This window comes from Podarcis liolepis (assembly GCF_965112155.1).
Source record: "Podarcis liolepis genome assembly, chromosome: 7".
Classification (NCBI taxonomy): domain Eukaryota; kingdom Metazoa; phylum Chordata; class Lepidosauria; order Squamata; family Lacertidae; genus Podarcis; species Podarcis liolepis.
In genome coordinates, this window is record NC_139561.1 from 39407464 (window position 1) to 39424495 (window position 17032).

General features: G+C 45.3%; 1 protein-coding gene across 1 annotated transcript in view; it reads right to left on the reverse strand.

The window, feature by feature from the left end:
• SLC6A2 (solute carrier family 6 member 2) overlaps window positions 1-16753 on the reverse strand; it is a 55798-nt gene extending 39045 nt beyond the window's left edge. Inside the window, exons 1-2 of the mRNA XM_083513654.1 lie at window positions 16650-16753; window positions 15738-16047 (exon numbers count right to left, since the gene is read on the reverse strand). Of these exons, the coding sequence (XP_083369780.1) occupies window positions 15738-16041 (304 nt within the window). The 5' untranslated portion in view covers window positions 16042-16047; window positions 16650-16753. The remainder of the gene's footprint in view (window positions 1-15737; window positions 16048-16649) is intronic.
• Window positions 16754-17032: the final 279 nt, after the last annotated feature.

A 17032-nucleotide genomic window follows, 5' to 3' on the forward strand; every position in this document is an offset into this window, starting at 1 on the left:
CTGGACAGCCCCTGCTCTAGTTAGCATTGACATCATAGAAGCAGAAGACTCAATAGTGTGGCTCAGTACAGGATGACTTCCTATGTTCCCTGTGGCTAAGGTAAGGTTACCAGATGTCCCCGTTTCCTGGGGACAGTCCCCGGATTTACAAATCAGTCCCCATACAAAATCCATTGAAGTTGAAAAGTGTCCCTGGATTCATTGAAAAAAATCTGGTAACCTTAGGCTAAGGGCAGTACCTTTTTTGAGCCAGAACACACTGGAGCGCAGTCCCTTTTCTCTCCCCCCCCCCCCGCAAAAAAGAAGTGCACTATATATACATATGTAAAAAAATCTATCTCTGCCTGTCCCTTCAGCAGCCACTGGGTCAGTCTTTCCAAGAGATTTAAGTGCCGCTGCCACTGCTGCCTGAGTTTTCCACCCACCGCCTCATTCTGCTTTACTGCCACCTCCCTCCCTCCTTATTTCCTTATTTATTATGGTTTGGTTTTCTACCCAAGAGGTACTTGTGAGATTTTTCAGCTCTAGGTTAAATCATCCCCTTGTCCTCCTCTCCACCCCCCCCCCACTTCCCCTGCTTTCTCTATCTCCCCCTCACTCCCAACTCCCCTTCTCTCCCCCCCCCCCCCCGGAGGCTGGTTGGGTCTGACTTGGCAGCCCCTGCCCACTCCCTCTGCCTGCTTCTCCTCCCATCAAGAAACCTGCTGCCACCACCACGATCAGATATTGATCACTGTGACCACAGCAGCAGCCCGCCATGGAAGGGGCTAAGAGCAGGGGGGTAAGAGCGAGGCGGGAGCAAGGCAGGGGAGAGGGGGCAGTTCTGGAGCCTTTATTCCTATAAAAAAGCACTGGCACTTCACCAAGCAATATGTGAAGAAGTACTACCTTGGTCCATTGTCAGTCTGCGAATTCCCCAACTGGTTTCTAACTAGAGAAAAATAAAAACTTCCATGTCATGCGCAATTTCATACACCTCTATCACGCCCCCACCCTTTCCCCCTCAATTATAAATGTCCCAAATGCTGCAGCCCTTTCTCAGAGGACCATTTTCCCACTCCTGTCAATGACAAAGTGAGTGCTTGCATCATAACACAGATAAAGAGCCTGTGGCCCTCCAGAGTCATGTTGATGTTGCTTCAGCAAGCACCAGCCTTAGACTAAGCCTTACGCAGAGGCAGCAGGTCTTAGAGGACTCTGAGCAAGAAAAGCATTTGCATGGAAGGCAGGCCCTAGAATACATTGGCAAGATGAGCCCATGGTACCAGTGCCCCTCTGGAACAAGGATGCCACGTTGCTGCCCCTCAAATGCATCTCCTAGTGGTACAGCAATAAAACTGCTAGTGCATTTGCAGCATCTGGAATGGTTTCAAACTGGACGGGAGCCATTGCAGAAGCCTCGGTTCAAGTCTCCCTGACACTGTCTAAGTAAGTGATGGCTGAAACAGGATGCATCCCTTAAACTGAAGAGTCACAACATACACATTTTTGTAAAGCCATCCCCCCTAATAGAATGCATTTTTGTATGTTCACTTACATATGCATTTGTATGCAGACTTTACCCTACTTTATCCATTTTCGGAACACATGACTTGACTAGAGAAATGCATTGCCATATTCCGAAAACTGAATTTCAAAAGATAACTGTCTTTCATTATGTGTATTGTCATGGAAAGTGCAAAATAGGGAGGTCCACCTTTAAAGGCAAACTAAATCAAATTTCTCCCATATTCTTGACCTGAGAAATCACTTTACCCTATATATCTCCACTCAGCCACTTCCACATTTCTAAAAACACCATATGGCAGCATCCACACCCCAAAACTCATTGTACTCTTTTCTGCACCTGCTAAACCATTTTTGTTTAGGCAAGTCTCTCCAGACATGTGAAACTCTAGCAGACACGCACTTTAGTCTGGTTTTTAGCTTATCGTTGATTTCAATCTTTTTGGAATGGTTAAAGTCATTTTTAACTCTCTCTTTTTTTAGTGATGTTTGTTTTGTTTTATGATTTCTGTAAAACACTTTTAGGTTGTTGTTTTCTTTCATTCAAGCAGTATACAGATTTTGTGAAATAAGCAACCCATGAAGCTGTAGCAGATACACAACCAGAGATCATAATGGATCTCAAGTACAGATAAAGTTCAAAGATGGGAGCTTCAAGGTGTCCCTCAGCTTTGATCTGTGGCAACAGTGAACCTCTTTGGACACCCACCTTAAGGTGCTCATAGGAAGGTTTACACAGCCGTGCAACTAATGATCTCAGTGTAATATTTCAGTTCCTTCAGCCACGGCTGACCTCTCCACCCCCAGGGGAAGAGCTGTGATTCCCAATGTTGGCAAAAAAAGTCCTGCAGAGATGCAAATCGCATCCAGCTGCTCCCTTTTGATCCTGCAATCTCTTCCGAATGCTTTGACAGAGCACTTCCTACCCTTGTTATTCCAAACCACGTGACTGTTATTTGACATCAAAGTGTTCATTTACAAGTCTTATCCTGAAAAGCTCAAGTGTGCAAGATGAGACACTGTAAGGGAGAAATTATACCCCGCCACCGCCACCCTGCAGACACACTTTCACATCTTGTAACAGTGCTCATAAACCTCAGGTTTTTGTTTTTGTTTAAATAGTCTGTTTCTCTTCCAAATTAAACATACATAGTGCCCTGTAAAGGTGGAAATTCTGCTTTCCAGATTTCACAGCCTTTTAAGAAATAGTTCTCGCTCTGCAATTTCATCCAGAGGGGAGCGGGTGCTTGTTACAACAATATGTAAAGTATAAAATGATACAACAGAAAATGAGCTTTAACTGAATCTGTTCTTCTCTGCATACAAAGCAGGTATCCATTCTCTGAATGATACAAAAATTGTTCACTGGATAAAAGAAGCATCCATGCTGCTTATGAAAACAAAGCATTCTGCATAGCTCCAAACTTCGCAGGTGTTTACTTCAGCAGAAGCTACTCCAAATAAAACAACAACAAAAACAAACACCAGGTCAGATCTGCTGTCCTTTACGTCTGGAGGAGCAGCCACAGGTCTAGTGACTCAGTTTAGCTCTGTGTTGGTTGAAGAAGAGCTTTCTTTTATCCGTCCTGAATCTTCCAACATTCAGCTTCATTGCATGTCATAGCTCTAGTGCTATGAGAGAGGAACTTTTCTCTATCCAGTTTTACCACAATACATCTACCGTATCACCTCTTCTTGTCTTTTCTCTAAACTAAAAAGTCTCAAATGTTGCAACCTTTTTAAACCTGGGTCTCTCTGGGCCCCTCTCTGAAAGGGCTAGAGAGTCACACTTGTTGCTCTGCCTACGTATTACTTCTGGCCCTGCCCACCTTTGGGCTCCAGCCCCACCTATCATTGGCATTCAGTCCTCAGAAAGTTATGGTACTTCTGAGGGAAAGGGAAAGGCTCCACATCCCTGTTTTTACTCTGAAAGTAATACAGAACCAAAAGCTGAAGAGAACTCCAATCTCAAGTTTGCTAATTGGATTGTGTTTATTCACAAATCCACATTTCTTCTATCATGGCTTTCCCAAGTAGCCTCAGACACAGAACAAGACCTGCTTAGCTTCAGCACAGGAGTTGCATCATTTGCCTTGAACCGAAGGCTGAAATTCAGCTGTACGGGATCAGGGAGATTTCATTCTGTGGTACACGTGAAGATCTGACCAGCTAAATATGATGTACAGATGATTTAATCTAGATGGCTGGTGTTTAAAACTGGTGCTCAGCAGATTTGTCCTTTTCCCAGCTGTAAAGTACATGTTTACGATTCCAGAGAGGACTTTCTCAAACTGGTGCCTTCCAGATGATTGGGGCTACAACCCTTCAGCTAGCACCACTGAGTAGTCCAAATATTTAGAAGGTGCCAGGTTGGGAAAACGTGTACCAAAGATTTCGTACTACGAAAAATAAAAATAAAGAAATACTCCTGAAAATATCTACTTGACTTCTTCAGGAGCTGATAATATGTAGCATATACATTTATATACGTTGTACGTTAATTATTATTTTAAAGTTACATGGCTCCACCTTGTGGCCTGAAGAAAATAATATATATATTTGAGGCTCCCCCAAATGAAAGGGACTGAACACATAACAGAAGAGTGAATCCTCCCACACTGCTAATGATTCCCTCCCCCCCCTTCTTAAGCAGCATTTTCTTCATTCTATAGATAATCATCAGGGAAGCTTTGATCAAAGCTCTGTGAGCAAGAGGAGAGCCCCACTCGAAGAAGCATCTCAGGCCCTAATCCGCAAGCCAAGGAAACACATGAGTTGGGCAGCTGTGTGAGTTCAGTGCACCAGTGAGATAAGGCCAGGACAGACTATCCTCACCTCACCATTTCATGACCCAGGCACCAAATAAAATTATCTCAATAAACAGCAATAACTGGTATGCTGGTAAATTGCCGGATGTATTGTGCAGAATGTCCCTGATGGATAGAGTTTGTGGGCATGTGCTTAGTGAACCAAAGGAAGCTGCCTTATACTGAGTCATACCATTGGCCACCTAGCTCAGTATTGTCTACAACGACAGGCTGTGGCTCTCCAAGCTTTCATTCAGGTAAGCTTTATCCTAGCCCCACCTGGATATAAGAACATAAGATGAGCCCTGCTGGATTGGGCCAATGGCCCATCTAGTCCATTATCCTGTTCTCACAGTGGTCAACCAGGTGCTTGAGGAGAAATATGCAAGCAGGACCTGAACACAAGAGTACTCTCCCCTGTGGTTTTCAATAACTGGTATTCAGAAGTACATGGAGATACAGCAAGCTGGTCCAAAGTGCGGCCCCCAAGGCCTTTTTGGTGGCCCTCAGCAACATTTGACAACCCCAGCCGAGTCCTCAAGCAGAGCCGTCTTTCCCATTGGTCTTAGTGGTTCGTTGCGCCAAGGCGCCGGCCTCTCAGTGGGGGAGCTGTGCAGATTTGCCAGCAGCCTCCCCGTTCCCTGCACACCCGCCAGCTGCGCCCCACCAACTGGTGGGCTGGTGGGTGTGCAGCTTCCCTCCCAAGCCTCTGCAGGAGGACAGCGATCCCCACAGAGGCTTAGGATCCCAAGCCTCTGAATCTGCTAAAGACAGCCCTGCTCCCGGTCATTGTCCTCCTCCTGCTTCCTGGAGAAAGGCGGTGTGCAGCCTTCCTGGGCTGCCTTCTCGGGTGCCCTGACGCCAGAGAGCATGTCCTCCAGCACATTTTCCTGCTTGATCGGGGCGGTGGGGGAGGCAGAGGACATTTTCCACTGCCCCCTCTCTTGTTTTGGAGGGGCGCTGGAGGGATCTTTGCACCATGGCACCGGCTATGCTTAAGACGGCCCTGCCCTCAAGCATGGTGCTGGGCTTTGGGAAAGAGACACGAGGCTGTAGCAGGGTTCAAGAGTCCTCCTGCCTCCTTCCCAAAGCCTAGTTAGTGCTTTCCCAGCTTTGGGAAGGCAGTGCAAGGGCTGGGGAAAGTGTTCATTAACACACACACACCGGCCCAATAAGGCAGTGTGCACCTGTGGGTTCTGTGTCAAAGTATTCTTGTGGCCCACTTGGTATGAAAAGTTGGGCCATCCTGAGACAGAGCTTAGCCATCATGGCTGGTAGCCATGACACTGGTGTCAGGAAAAGATGCCTGGATCTGGGAGGTGCTGGAGAGCATTTTGGGACAAGCCAGGACTATACAAAGAAGAAGGGCTCTGTGTGAACCAGAATGGAAACAGATTGTTGGACATGACAGCCGAAATTCTGGCAGAGCAACTTTCAGAAAGCTGACAGTAGATGAGGAGTCTCCAGTTCAGGGTGAATCATCCCCAAGGGATGAGGGTTAAATTGTTTAGGATGGTGCAAATGGGAGTGGTGTAGAACTAGGGAATCAGTGTGCACAAGGGGGACATGACAGCAATTTGAGGAGTACAAAGCACCATAGAACAAGTGAACATGCCAAAGACTTTTGGAGAAAGACACTGTAAATACTGAAAGCATTTATATGCTAATGCTAGAAGCCTCCAAACCAAGATGGGTAAGATGGAGTTCTTGGTTTCAAATGAGAGCATATATATTATAGGCAGAAAGCAAGAATGGAGAACCTACAACTTGCAGGTCAAATTTGTCCCATGAGGCTGCAGTTTTTCCCAATCCTTGCACTTCCCAAGCACTAGGAATATGGTTTGCAAAACACCTTGCACTGCACTTTCCAAGTGCCCAGCAACCAGCTGGCAGTTGAGCACTTATCAAATACTGAGCAAAGGACTTCAACAGGTGGGCAGGATAATGCACCAGTCATCTGATGTCATAACTATGTCAAATGATTGACAGGCGAGCTGTCGGACCTCCCTTCCAAAGTTCCAAGGAAGCAGAAAGTCAGAATAAATATACAGAGTTGTTGTTACTTTTGTTTTACAATGAAGGGATGTAAAAAGTTGGACCCCACCCCCCAAGAATCACTTCTGGAACCTGTGCTTTGTAACTTTTTCATAAATGCCCTGGAGTTAGGGGCAAGTAGCAAAACAGCCAAGTTTCCTGGTGGCACCAAATTGATCAGGGTAGTCTGAGGAAAAATGAGATTATGAGGAGCTCCAAAAGGAGCTCTCCAAACTGTTCTTTCCCCCAGTAGTTTGCTGTTCGACTAGCGTGCAACATGCGGTTTCTACAGGAAGCGGTTCAAGACACAGCAGGCATAGATTGGGCTCTTATTTCCATCAGCTAAGAATAGCTCTCCAGTAGCAAAAAAGATTCCCCGTATTACACACATGCCAGCAGAGCAGAGTACCAACCAACGAACAATAGAATGATCGTGGAACAATAGGAAGGCTTTTGACACATGTCAGGTGAATGGCTTTGTGATATGCCAGAGTGCTTTGCATATATATATATATATATATATATATATATATATACACACACACACACACACACACACACACACACACACACACACACCCAAAAGTGTGTGCCTGGGTGAGCAATACATGTCACCCCCATCCCAAGAATGGGGAACCCTTTTCATCCCAAAGGCCATATTCATTTCTGGGCAAACTTCAAGCTCCATATCTCAGAGATCGGCAGAGCCAGAGGAAAGTGGACAGAGCAACAAATGTAAATTCTAACCTTTGTACAGGAGGCTAGTTTCTACACATACTCACTGCTATAACCTCCATCCAAGGAAGCAGGAGGTGTTATCAGAGTCCAAGGACATGCTGACATGTGGCCCCTGGAAGGTTGCCCAGGAGGGAATGTGACCCTCAGGTTGACCTTTTACCCCACCCCTAATTGGCTATACTGTAATCTTCTATATCACATTATTACATGGAGTGCATTGAAACATGTAGTTCCCCATTTGCAGTTCAACCTGGGACAGTCTAGCAAGAGCTGCACCATCCAGCGCCACTGACCATGTGTCTCAGCTTAAAATCTTGTGGAGCAGGAGCATCCTTGTTAAGATTTGCATGCATTTTGGAGCATGAAAGATTCACAGTTGCTCAAAGACCATCTAGTGCACCATTAGCATTAAATTATTCCCAGTCTAGGCAGAGAGGCAACTCAGTATTTGCTCCATATTTTGGGGTTCCTTGAGCAAATAATAATAATAATAATAATAATAATAATAATAATAATAATAATAATTTGCTTGCACTCTCCACACTACAACCCAAGAGAGAGCAAAATTAAGTGGAGCCTTCTCCTCCTCCTCCTCCTCCTTGAACTTCTTACAACTCACAAACTTGCAAAGAGCAAGGATAAAGATGAGAAAGTGAGGCTTTAGGGATCTCAGAGAATTCAGATGAAAACAGAAAAGGGAGTGAAAACTGCTGATGCTCATGATATGCTATTCTATGGGTAGTATGCAACACTAGTCCTACTCAGAGTAGACCTTATGAAAATCCCATATTTACACGAATCTTATGTGCCATTGAATCTAATGCACACCTCTCTTTTCAAAACCTTGAAACCACAAAAGTACCATATTTGCCAAGTCAGAGGGTGTTTTTCAAGCTTGCAATCAAATCTAATGCACCATCAAATCTAATGCACACCCTAATTTCCGTGACATAATTTGGCCAAAAGAGGTGCGCATTACATTTGAGCAGTGCTTTTTTCTGGGGGGGGGGAACGTAGGGGTATGCATACCCCTAAACATTTCATGAATCTAAACATTGGCCTAATTGAGGGGCAGTATTTCAATATGAGTAGGAAAATGAGAGTACCCCTAAACATTTTTTTTTTTAAAAAAAGCACTGCATTTGAGTAAATACGGCAATCATAATGTTCATTAACTTCAGTGGGTATGCTCTGTGCCACCCTAACATTGAATGCTACCCCATGCCCGGAACTAATATCAAACATGTGAATGCAATTTACATTTGCCATTGTTGTTGCTTTCAGTTTGCAAAATCATATGTAATTGATTACATTCCTCCCTTTGCGTTGTGTTTCCTTTGCCCTGAAATGAACAGGGTGGAACAATGTCACGAATTACATAAAGTACATAAGTTGCACAATTTTTCTGCAGCAGACACTGATATGAAAAAGGTTGGCTTTGGTGGAAGATGAACTGCAGCAGAATGGAAACCACGCTGCATGCAATGAATACAGGGCAGAGCAGAAAAAATGTGTTTTGATATCCTTAGTCAGCAGCACGACTGCTTCTGGTGCGAAGGCCCTGACAGGTTCCCAGCAGTGCCAGCTCCCAACACTGGCCCTGCATAGCCCAGACAACCCATAATGTCTTCCCTTTACAAAGAAAATGGACTTTTACATTCACCTTTGTCATGCTTTGGGGAGAATTACTGCAAGAGCTAGTAGAGATAAGCCGTCTGCACAAAGGACGCACTGTGCCAGAACTCTCATCCATGACCTTCCCAAGGCAAATGATAAATAAATAAATCACCAGAGAACAAAGCCCCAGAATGCAGGAAATGATTTGTGTGTGTGTGCGTTTAAATATCCTTATGCTACTACTTGGGGAATCGGGCCAAATCTTTTAAACCCAGGTGATTGAAGTTAAAGCATCCGGCGTTTGTGCATGAAAATGAAAGACCCAAATTCATGGGCTGGCTGGTAGAGAGCTTTAATCTGATATATCTCCAACTTCAAAATGACAATGGGCCCAGGGCTTGCTTAGGTGTGGGGTTGTCAGAGCAAGTCACCAGAGGACTTGTAGGGATAACCACAGCTATCTAGATGAGGGAATAATCATTCTAATGCCTACGACTGGTTTGGATGTCCATGCATATTACTTAACTTGGGAAAGATATTTATTTATTGGCTTGTTGACACATGTCGCACTGAATACAGGTACATGCTGACCCTACACACACATTTGTGTGGAAGAGTGTACACTTGCTGATTTGTACAGCTCAACTACTGTGTATAAAGGTATAGAAATTGTACACCAGTTGCACATTGCATGTGAATAACTGTACGAGTATACAGATCAACTATTTTGTGCAGAGGTACACAGACTGCTCATGCATTGAGTGTAATATGTGGACAAGATTATAGCCTGAGGGTTCTGGTGACCCACATATAACTGGTTCAGATATGGGTATCCATCACCTGTCAATAGTTACATAAAGTTATGTGGTACATGTGTGTGTGTGTGTGTGTGTGTGTGAGAGAGAGAGAGAGAGAGAGAGAGAGAGAGAGAGAGAGAGAAAGAAAGAAAGAAAGAAAGAAAGAAAGAAAGAAATTGAAAGTTCCTATCACCCCATGATCTCAAACACAAAGCTTTTCAGCCAAGTCAGTTCACAAGTTCAGCCATCAGATATCAAATGCACAGGAATCATACGCAGGGCAAGCAAGTGATGTCCTCCTTGTGTGAATGGCACATGACAAATTTGCCAAACGCTCTTCAGTTTCAGAATGTGAACATTATGTTGCATTTGTAACCAGAAACATAAGCAAGTGTAAGTAAACTTGAACAAAGCAAGTTTTCTGACTGGAAACTGCTTTCTGGGCGCTAAAACATAAGCTCTAGGAGGCTAGTTCCATCCATTGCAATTCTAATTTACAGTGGTGCCTCGCAAGACGAAAAGAATCTGTTCCGCGAGTTTCTTCGTCTTGCGGTTTTTTTCGTCTTGCGAAGCAAGCCCATTAGCGGCTTAGCGGATTAGCGCTATTAGCGGCTTAGCGGGCTTAGTGGATCAGCTGATAAGCGGCTTAGCGGATCAGCTGTTAAGCGGCTTAGCGTTTTAGGATTAGCTGATAAGTGGCTTAGCGGCTTGGGAAAGGGGGGGGGAGGAAAAAACCCCCGCAGGAACTCGCAATACATTTTCGTCTTGCAAAGCAAGCCCATAGGAAATTCGTTTTGTGAAGCACCTCCAAAACGGAAAACCCTTTCGTCTAGCGGGTTTTCCGTCTTGCGAGGCATTCGTCTTGCAGAGCACCACTGTATACCTATCAAAATTCACTGTAAAAAACATTATTGTAAAGGTTTGCAGAAGCAGGCCCATTTAGTTCATTGACTCATCTAGCTCAATTAGGTCCATCTAGCATTTCCAAGCCCTACTCAGAGATACTGGGGATTGAACCTGGGACCTTCTGCATGCAAAGCAGATGCTCTCCCACCAAGCTATGGGGAATGCACATTCACCTATCCCTTTTGAGTTCTATTTTCCACTGCAACTTTCAATGAGTCAGCTTACATTGTGGAGGGCATATGTATAACGTCTACCTTCTGCTTGAGAACTTCCGCTTATATTGGTCCACCCTGAATCACCGCACACGGCTACAGATATTCTGTGCTATGAACTTTTGCAATACCACTCCAAATCCTGTTGCAGACATTCCTATAACGTACTTTGCCTATATTAAAGGTAAAGGGACTACTGACCAATAGGTCCAGTCGTGACTGACTCTGGGGTTTCGGCACTCATCTCGCTTTATTGGCCGAGGGAGCCAGTGTACAGCTTCTGGGTCATGTGGCCAGCATGACTGAGCTGCTTCTGGTGAACCAGAGCAGTGCACGGAAACGCCGTTTACCTTCCCGCCGGAGCGGTACCTATTTATCTACTTGCACTTTGACGTGCTTTCGAACGGAGCAACGGGAGCTCACCCTGTCACGGGGATTTGAACCGCCGACCTTCTGATCAGCAAGTCCTAGGCTCTGTGGTTTAACCCACAGCGCCACCTGTGTCCCTATATTGCCTATATTGCTCTGTGTTTATTGCATGTTGACTAAAACTCAATAAAAATCATTTATTGAAAAGCAAGAAGTATGTTTAGCTACTGTTTTATAATCTGGCAACCAAGTGGTCCAGGCTTCATAGCATAGCTGTGTCTTCTGTTGCTGGTTCCCTTGTAGCCAAACGTCTACCCCAGTCTTGCCAAGAGTTCTCCATCTGTTTGCCATGCTCTCTGTTCCTCCAGCATGGAACTGGCAGATTCCCAAAGATGGAGTTACTCCAGCAAGCATGCAGAAGGCATCTTGTTGTCAAAAGCAAGTCCAATTAGACAGACACTAGAAGGACTGGGCCTCCTGTGTGTACACAGCCTTATATAAACCAGTCCCTTGAACTATCTTGCTGAGCATCACCTACTCTGACTGGCAGCAGTTCTCTGGGGCTTCAGACAAGGCACATACCCAGCCCTACCTGGAAATGTTGTGGACTGAACCTGGGACCTTTGGAATACAAGGCAGAAGCTGTACCACTGAGCAACAGCTCCTCTCCTTAAGGAGAAGCACCTTTATCCAGTGCCAGATTTACGTATAAGCTAAACAAGCTATAGCTTAGGGCCCCACTCTCTTGGGGGCCCCCAAAAAAATTTAAGGAAAAAACACCTGGATCTACGTTTCCAAAATATAAGACAAAAAAGAAATAAAATAAAACCTACAAACAGCAACAGTGTTTTGTGTTGTGTAGTCTCCTATGATGTAAGTAATGGGCCCCGCCTGCTAGCCTGCTCCCTAAAATATCCCTGGTTTGCTCATTATGAGTCTTTGTAAACTGTGTTTCTAAAGGAACTTTTGTTATTGCCAAATGCCAATGTGTTTGCATTATTAAGTTTGTTATGAATAAAAAAAATCATTTTAAGTTAGAGCTTAATAATTATTTCACTATTGATATACTTCTTCTTAATTGTATTTCGGTTCAACAATTACTTTGATAAAATACATATTTTGTTATGTGCAAATGGCTTCAGATACCTATTAGGTCCATAAATTACCATATAGCATATATTCAACACACAAAAAACACAGCGACAATTTGTTGTTGACAAAGGACAGCTGGACATATAAAGGGCCCCATTACCTTCAGTAGCTTAGGGCCTCATGAAACCTAAATCCAGCCCTGCCTTTATCCCTTTTATCTGTTGACCAGATGAAATCTGAACTGTCCTAATTCATTGCTCTGCACCTGGTTGCACTGTGACCAATTTACACAGCTGTCAAATCATGCAACTCTGCACAGCTGCCTAGTCCTCATGGTTCCCTGCAGTTTCTGCAATGAAGGGGAGTTCTTGTTCAAGTGGAATGGCAGCAGGGAGCGCATGTCCCTGACAGAGACTGCACACACGCAACACATCTAAAGCGCCCCACAAGAAAAAGTCACCAAAAAACCCCACGAGAACTATGGTTTCTTAAGGGTGCTGTGAAGTGTAGCTCTGTGAGGGACAAACTACAGTTTCCAGGATAATTAGCCAGGAGGCTGGCAGATGTGTTTTCCATGTATGGTGTGTATGCAGCCACAGATACATAGCCATGGAAATGGAATCTTAAATTAATCTTAAATCCAGCAGTGGGTGCATGAGCTGTTGGGTGAGCCACAACTATTAGCCCTGATGGCTAATTGGAATTAAGAGGCAGCATCTACTGAACACCAGTTGCTGAGAGGGCCCAGCAGGGGACTGATGTGGGAAGGAGGAGGGTGGGCTAGATGGGTCCTTGATGTGATCTAGCAAACCCCTTTGCATGTCAGAGAAGCTTGGAAATCACAAGCAGTTCATCCAAATTTAAATACAGCAAGGCGGAAAAGTTTGGATAGGCCAAACTTCCCAAATCTGCATATACACACATCAGACCACCTGCAAATTGTCGAGGGTCTTGTTGGTAGACCACTTGGAATATATATATATATATATATATATATATATATATATGCAGGTTTTGGTGTCCTCGGGTGTCTTCCCGTGTAAAAGTTGGGGTGTCTAGGCGACGTTTCGACGAGGTCTCACTCGTCATCTTCAGGCTGGTGCTTTCGGCTTCTTGTTACTGGAACAGAGCTCTGTTCCAGTAACAAGAAGCCGAAAGCACCAGCCTGAAGATGACGAGTGAGACCTCGTCGAAACGTCGCCTAGACACCCCAACTTTTACACGGGAAGACACCCGAGGACACCAAAACCTGCATTCCTGTACCCGTGAAAATCTACGAAAACATATATATATATATATATATATTTGCTTTCGTAGATTTTCACGGGTACAGGAATGCAGGTTTTGGTGTCTTCGGGTGTCTTCCCGTGTAAGAGTTGGGGTGTCTAGGCGACGTTTCGACGAGGTTACCGGAACAAGAAGCCGAAAGCACCAGCCTGAAGATGACGAGTGAGACCTCGTCGAAACGTCGCCTAGACACCCCAACTCTTACACGGGAAGACACCCGAAGACACCAAAACCTGCATATATATATATATATATATATATATATATATATATATATATATATATGCTTTCGTATATATATTCGAAATATATATACGAATATATATATATATTCGTATATATATTTACGAGCCTGAAGATGACGAGTGAGACCTCGTCGAAACGTCGCCTAGACACCCCAACTTTTACACGGGAAGACACCCGAGGACACCAAAACCTGCATATATATATATATATATATATATATATATATATATATATATATATTCTACCTGTTGTAGCAATTGCAATGCCCTGTATTAGATTTTAATTTGCATTTTTATTCCCTGTTTATCTTCTATGTAGTATTGGATTGCATTGCAATCCAAATCCAATAGAATTCTATAGAATTCAAATAGCGATTGTTTTTTAGAGACACACCACAGGCCACATGCATGAAGTTTGTGCACCACTGGTGATTGGAAGACCACAGTTTAGGAGTCCCTGAGGTAGTAATTTCACAGGGACGGGGGGTTCTGTACACAGCCCTACACTGATCACTGGGCAACTGGATTTGATCCACTCTCAAAATAAGTCAAGCTTCTCTGGGACAGCCACGGTGGGTGGATTGGTGCACATCTATTTCACAAAAAACAAAGTTCTGATTTAGCAGCCTTTCTGTACAGTATTTTCTTTAGGATAGATCTACCACATCAATCACCAGAGGATTGTTGCACCCCAAGTGATGGCTATGCAAAAGTAGTGGATCTGGGTTCAAATCCTACTTAAGATACTGGTTGAGCTTGGGCTGATCACTCACTCAGCCTAACCCACCTCACAGGGTTGTTGTGTGAACAAAGGAAGGGGTGGAGAAGAGACCTCTCTACACTGTATTGAGCTCCTTGGAGGAAGAAAGGGATAACAATGTAATCATTAATATAACAATAATCAAAAGCAATCTGAGTATTTGTTTCATGGCTCTTTGAAAGCACAGCAGATCACCCATTCAGAGTCATCAGGCAATGAGACACTGACTAGAGTGCAGGGAATGAATCAGCCCCAAGATGCTGGGAAATTTTGAAGTCCTGGATCTGTATAGAAATGTTCATCATAGTCAGTTTGTAACTCAGCTCTCTCCCTCTTTCATAGTCAAGGAAAACAGAAGTGCTTAAAACAGCTTGCCCTTTCCACCAACTGCTCCCACTACACTCCCCTTTAATCTGCAAAGAGTTTCATACTGCAATCCTAAACACAAGCTGTAGTCCTTAACACACTTATCAGTGGGGTAAGACTCAGTGGGAATCACTACTATGTTGCTGAGCTTCATCAAACTTAGCGGGTCTCACTTCTGAGTAAACATGCATAGGATGACACTTTCAAGCCGTAACCCCTTGAACCTTTCAAGTAAAACGTGCATCAGCTGGGACTGTCAAGGTTAGATCCTATAATAAATAATAATAATTTTTTATTTATACCCCACCCTCCCCGGCCAAGACAGCTAACACTGACTATAAATACAGTAAAAACATTAAAACACACACACACAAAAACAGTTGATTAAAATATAAGTTAGAATACAGTTTAAAATGCACAGTTAGCAGTAGTACAAGGAGCATGATGTGCTGGATTCAAATTTCTACTCATCCAGTGAAGTTCTAGGAGATCCCAAGCCAACCCTGTCACTCAATATAATTTTTTTTTAAAAAAAGAGGAGGTGGCGGTGTTTACTTCCTTGACACTGTTTGGAAGAAGGGAAAGGAAGAGGTGTGAAGGATAAGCAAATAAATGAACTCTAAGTAAGCAACCGTGTTTCAGATCAGGGTGCCCCCGTGTTCTTTACTACGGCCACCCTCATAACAACCCTAGGAGGTAGATCCCTGCTATTTCCCTTCTCCTGGTAGGAACTGAGGGTGGGAGCATGCGATTTGCTAAGGGCCTTCGTGTGCATCGAGGGAGGGCACAGTGGGACAAGAACCTGCCTTCCACTCCCTGGCTTCCAAACCTTCTCCTAACCATTCGCGTAAAACTTCCACAGGCTAGTCTGATCGGTTATGCTATGGAGAAACACAAAGATGCAGAAGAGAAGATCGTATGTGTACAAGAGAGAGATTGAGAGAGAGATTGAGAGAGAGAGAGAGAGAGAGAGAGAGAGAGAGAGGAGAGACTTCACTTACCTCCTCCGTTTTTATAGCAGAGATAGGGAAATCTCCACACGTTGGCCAGATCCACCGAGAACCCGATGACCGAGAGGAGGAAGTCGATCTTCTTGCCCCACGTCTCCCGCTCTGGCTCCGCGGCGGTGGGACTGTAGCGCGGGCTGCGGGTCTCCAGAAGGTTGCTGCTGGTGTACTGTACGCCGTTCTGCTCTTTCACCAGGAGAAGCTCCACGTCCTTCTTTTGGAGCGGCGGGTCAGAGCAGTCCCGCAAGGGCGCCACCGCCGAGTCCCTCTGCTCGGGCTGGCTCAGGGACTTGGTCATTGTCGCCTCGAGACGTCCAAGAGGAGAGAGAAAGAGGGAGGGGAAAAGACACACACACACCGAGAGAGAAAGAGAAGCTCAGCGTGGGAGAGCGGAGGGGCGAAGCGCGAGTGGGAGGCGAGGCAGACTGGCGAGAAGTGGGAGCGAACGGAAGCGCCCCCTTCGTCTTCTCCCCCGGAGCGCGCAAGGGCGCTCTTGGCGAGGGCTCTCCAAGAGCGCAGCGCAAAAACGCGCCTCGGAGAAAGGAGGCGGTGAGGGAGGAGGGCATGCAAATGAGGCGGGTGTGAGAGGAGAAATGGAAAAAGCAGCGATTCGCTTTCCTGACACCCTTCCCCAGTTTTTTTTTATTATTAATAATAAAAAAAGCAAAACCCTAGCTCGCCTCCTCCACCTCGGGGGCCAAACTAAACCGGCCCCTGATTCCAGGCGCCGCCGCCGTGCACCGTCTGCGCCTTCTTCTTCTCGCCAGCGGAGCGGACCCTCCTCGTCGCCCATCCCTGCTCCGCACCAAGCAGGTGGCCACGGAAGGGCACAAGGCAACGGTACTCCTGGGATTCAGAGTAACTCTCCCGCCTCTGTTAGCTTCCCACCCTCAATTGGGGACTCACCGCTTTACCCAAGGCGCACAGTCGCACGTCGAGGCGGAGGGGGGAGGGAAGGGATGTTGCTCATATTGCTCACCTAAGCTAAGTGCCAGAGAGAGAGATTCTTTAGGCACACAGATAGAATGTTCAGCGTGGATTCTAGAATCGTGGACAGCGATTAATAGACACAATTCGGACTGCCTACTCTTGCCTTCAGACGAGATCCCCCCCCCCGTTGCTCAGGGATATCTCGTTGCCTCCCAGTCCCAGCCCACACACTTCTGCAACTTCTTCTAGATCAGGGATGGGGCACCTGCAGGCCTCCAGCTGTGGTTGGACTCCAACTCCCATCAGCCCCAGCCAGCATGGTCAATGGTCAGGATAGTAGTTGACATTCAGCAACACTT